Below are 4,295 nucleotides of genomic sequence, written 5' to 3'. Positions count from 1 at the left end.
AATCTTTTGGCCTTTCTAGAGTCAATCACAAAGGTCCTGTTAGGGTCACTAGAGGAAGTTCTTAATACTCAAGCACTTTAGCACTAAGATACAAGACATACATCTAAGCAGTGCATCCTCCTGGAAGTACACATTCCATTGGAATCTAATGTTCACTAATAGAGAAACTTTGGTAGAATTTAACATAGTCACTTAGAGATTGTCTCCTTTTAAAAAAAATATTTTTCATATATATTTGAAAAATTGTCCTGTTGCAGACAGAGCTGAACTTCGTTCACGTGAACTCCTTTTTGTCTATTTGCCTGGGAATAGGGTTTGATTATATATACACAAAAAATGAATAGACTTGGGGCTCATTATGTCTTCACTATAGAGAAATATTTTATTAGATCTCATGTAATTTTGTTACTGTAAAATTAATAAATTCATAGTAGAAAATATCATGTATTTCACCTTTAATAAGGACTCTGTTACACTGCAGTGAAACATAAATGCCACAGGTCAGATACAGCTGAAACAATATATTTTATGCCATAGGCTTGTTTCAGATAATTGCTACCAACATTGCCATGTGTAAGTGTGTGCTTTCAAACTGATGTATACATATGTCTTCAAGTTCCTCTTTCTCTCCAAAGCAGAAAAGTGATGCATAAAAGTCTCAGGGTATTTATAGCAAGGGTTTGTCAGTGGAATTATGTTTGCTTTCCTGTCATACGAATATCTAGTCCCAAAGTAGGAAAGCATTGTCCAGTGCTGCCCCTCTAGCAGCTGTCACCATGAAATGCTCAGGAATAATCATCTACTGATGTGTGCAGTGAACTGATGAGACTTGAGGCTGTAGAGACAGTCTTGGAATTTTTCCGTGAGCAGCCATTGAAACTCGTGTCCTTCGGAGCTGCTTTTTTCTTACGGCTGGCATGGGTGTTGTCTCCATCACTGGTGTCGAACACCACTGTCATGCTGGATTCCATTCTGGACACAGCATATAGGCTGCTTTGCCGAGTGGGATGAAACCTGGCTGCTTTGAGCTCTAGCTCATCATAGCTGGACATCTCAATGAAGGGGCACCAACGGAAAGCTCGTTTGAAGCCAGCTCGGAACCTGGGGGGAAAGATGTTTGGTGAAAGCCTGTGTTGCGACCCAGCCACAGGCCTTCATCTGAAAATATATATTGTGCTGACAGGACACTGACTTCGCTAATTATCTTGCCCCTAACTTCACTATGTGGTGAAGTTAGTGGGAGTTTCCTTTACTAAAGTCTGAGTAAGGTAAAAAAAGATAGCAGTAACAGCTCATTTCTATTTTGGATTTTCGATACACTTTCCCGGCATTTTAACATTGGTATTTTCCTTGTACTCAATTTCCCTTCCTTTGCCTGTGCCTAAATAAGTAAACACCAGCTTCCATAGCACTGTCTTCACAGAATTTTTTTTTATTTGAGCTGTGATGAAATTTGTACCTATATTGTCATTTTCTCTCAGCAAGGAACTTTGTAGCATTCTTTTCTATAAAATACCATCCCAGCTTCCAGATTCCAATATCCCTTCTGTGTTTCTTTTTCTAACAGAGATGCTTAAATGGGAATGATGTAGTGAGTAAGAATTGTTCATATCACATATTTGGCAAATTATTTGTAATAACCAAAGAAGATCCTAGAAAGTTGATAACTGAATGTGAACAATGTACAAATTGGAATTTTGAGGCATTAGCACATTAGTGCTTGCAATATTCTGACAGTGTTATTTCAATTCAGAGGGAGAAATTTGCTATAAAGACTATTGTTACTTATTGTGTGTATGCATTTCCAGAATAGAAGTTAAATATGTTAGATAAGCAATTTGCTATAGATTTACATGTAACCTGAAAAAAAGCACCTTTTCACCTAGACCTAAAACTTATCAGACTTTCTCACTTGTCTTGCTTCTCTTGTTTCTGTTTCAACGATCACCCATGTTGTTTGTTGTGCCTGTAAGCTTTTTGGAGCAATGGTTCAGCCACCACAGTGATGACTACAGATAAAAATTTAGATTGTTTTCAGTGAAAATTGAATGATCTCACAGAAATAACTTTATTCCTCTCCAGTTTTTCAAGTTTGTCACAGAACTATCACATGATGACAAATGAGCAGGTAACTTGCTATTCAGTGTTTCTCTGTTTAGATGGAATTATGGAATTAAAAAAAAATATTGAAAGAACCTCTGATGGAAATGGATTTAGTGAAGGAGACTGTAAAACCTAAACGCCTTTAGACTGTACTATTTTTTTGTCTCACCTCCTCTTTCTTATTAAGGGCATGTTTTTATTTCATCTTGAAGTAATGCCCTCTTTATCTAGATACATAAGTAATACCCCAATTAGCCTGGGGGATGAGGCTGGGGTAGGTATTGTAACTCCATCTCATATTAGATCCAGCAGAGATAACAACACTGCATGGACTGATCTGACTCCCAGCAACAGGCTGTATTTCCATGCTGCATGAAAAGGAAGCAGACATTCTGACTTCTCAATATCAATATGGAGCTTAATTATAAGAAAACTTTCACCAATATTTCCTCCTTGCATTACATTCTGTACAAAATGACCTGTAATGTGTCTCAAAATCATGAAATGTTTGTTATATTCTTTCATCCAGATGTTTAGTTTTGCAGTATACGAGTGTCAACACGAGCCACATGAGACATTAATTTTTTCTGAATAACGTCCTTCGTGATTCTGCATAAAAGGTTTTTGAAGACAATGGCAATGTTTTAGAGATTTTATGGTAGTAATTGAGAAAATATGAGGCATGATCCTTCCTTGCCTTTGATTTTGCAGACATTGGACATCCAGAGAATTCTGGTTTCTATTGAAATTAGTGGGAAATTTGCCATTTGAGTTAGGGTATCATTCTGTGATATGAGAACTTTACCTTTTCTTTAAACAGTTGTAATCATCAAAAGGGGCAGAAGATTGTATGAAATTGAGCATTCCCTTGGCATTTTAAAAGACAATGAATGTTAAACATCATAAGCTATCCTCATCGAGGGGGCAAACTCCAGTGTTTTTACACCAGTAAAAGCTTGGCAGGATTTTGTCACTTCGTTTTCAAAAATTGGTGTAAAGCTTGTCAGCAATTATACTTGACACTGGATGCTCATTCAAAAGACATGTCAAATAATATTTATGATTACTTATTCAATACTGATCCGTATCGACTGCATTGCGAGAAGTAATACTGAAAAATAATATGGCTAGGATGATGTTCATTTAGATCCTGGTCCTAGAAGCTGAAATGAAAAGCATGAGTTCATTCTGCAATTCAGTAGTCTCAAACCACCAAATATTTCACCAAACTCAACAGCAGTGCCTTTGAAATTCAGAGCATAATGTGTTGGTGTCAAACAGTACTGTAATTCAGTATTGAGTAATATTTGTTTTATTAGCTTGTTACAGACCTCAGAGCTCAATAGAAATCTAATGGTGAAGTATTAAAATACACAGCAAACCACATTTTATATTACGTCCTTCCAGTACTGCGAAACAAATTTGTGGCTACCATTAGTTAGTGAACATACAGATTCCACTGTATATCACAAATGATTGTCTTTACTTCTTTATTTTAATGTTTTGCAAGCCAAAAAATATTAAACTGCTATAGATTTTAAATTTTGCATATGGAAACAGGAAGGGTTGTTTTTTTCTGAATACCAAATTTTGCTCTGAAATTAGACTAATGTAACTACTGGAACTGCACATTTGTTTTTTGGCTTCATTTCAAGTACAAACCTAAAAGAAGGGGTTTTTTGTGCTTTGTTTTCTTTCCCACTAACTGAAAATTATTCAAGTGAAATTTTTTTGTCTTTTATCCCATTTAAACCATTTATATTCTCATTGAAGTTATGCATACCAACTGTTTCATAACCAGCTCTTACCTCTTATTAAGACAGCAGTAGATAATGGGATTGTACATTGTAGAGCTCATGGCAAGCCAAAAGCTGGCCAAATAGATTTGCTGAATGTATTTCCACCGATTTAGTTGTTGATAGATTCCAGTCACTATGAAGTAAATGTGGTACGGCAGCCAGCAGATGGCAAATGTCAGCACAACCACGATCATCATTTTTACCACCTGCAAGAAGGATGTAATAGTGTTATTTAATAATATACATTAGATTTTTTTATTTGGACTAGCATTTCAACATCCATTAATGATTTTCTTGCATTTAATTAAAGTTAGTCAAAGCAAAAAATGAATATACTTTTTTATAATTTTCCTTTTAATCTGACTTTCCTAAATTTCTGCTTATTTTTTTTCC

At 35.6% G+C, this 4,295-nt stretch overlaps 1 protein-coding gene across 1 annotated transcript in view; it reads right to left on the bottom strand.

Moving 5' to 3' along the window:
- Positions 1 to 785: 785 nt before the first annotated feature.
- Positions 786 to 4,295, bottom strand: part of TACR3 (tachykinin receptor 3) — a 31,481-nt gene continuing 27,971 nt past the window's right edge. The window contains exons 4-5 of the mRNA XM_010014250.1: positions 3,912 to 4,108; positions 786 to 1,101 (exon numbers count right to left, since the gene is read on the bottom strand). Coding sequence (XP_010012552.1) covers positions 786 to 1,101; positions 3,912 to 4,108 — 513 coding nt within the window. The remainder of the gene's footprint in view (positions 1,102 to 3,911; positions 4,109 to 4,295) is intronic.

Source organism: Nestor notabilis, unplaced genomic scaffold (assembly GCF_000696875.1).
Source record: "Nestor notabilis isolate BGI_N333 unplaced genomic scaffold, ASM69687v1 scaffold9305, whole genome shotgun sequence".
Lineage (NCBI taxonomy): Eukaryota > Metazoa > Chordata > Aves > Psittaciformes > Psittacidae > Nestor > Nestor notabilis.
This window is presented reverse-complemented; position numbering and strand designations above follow the sequence as displayed.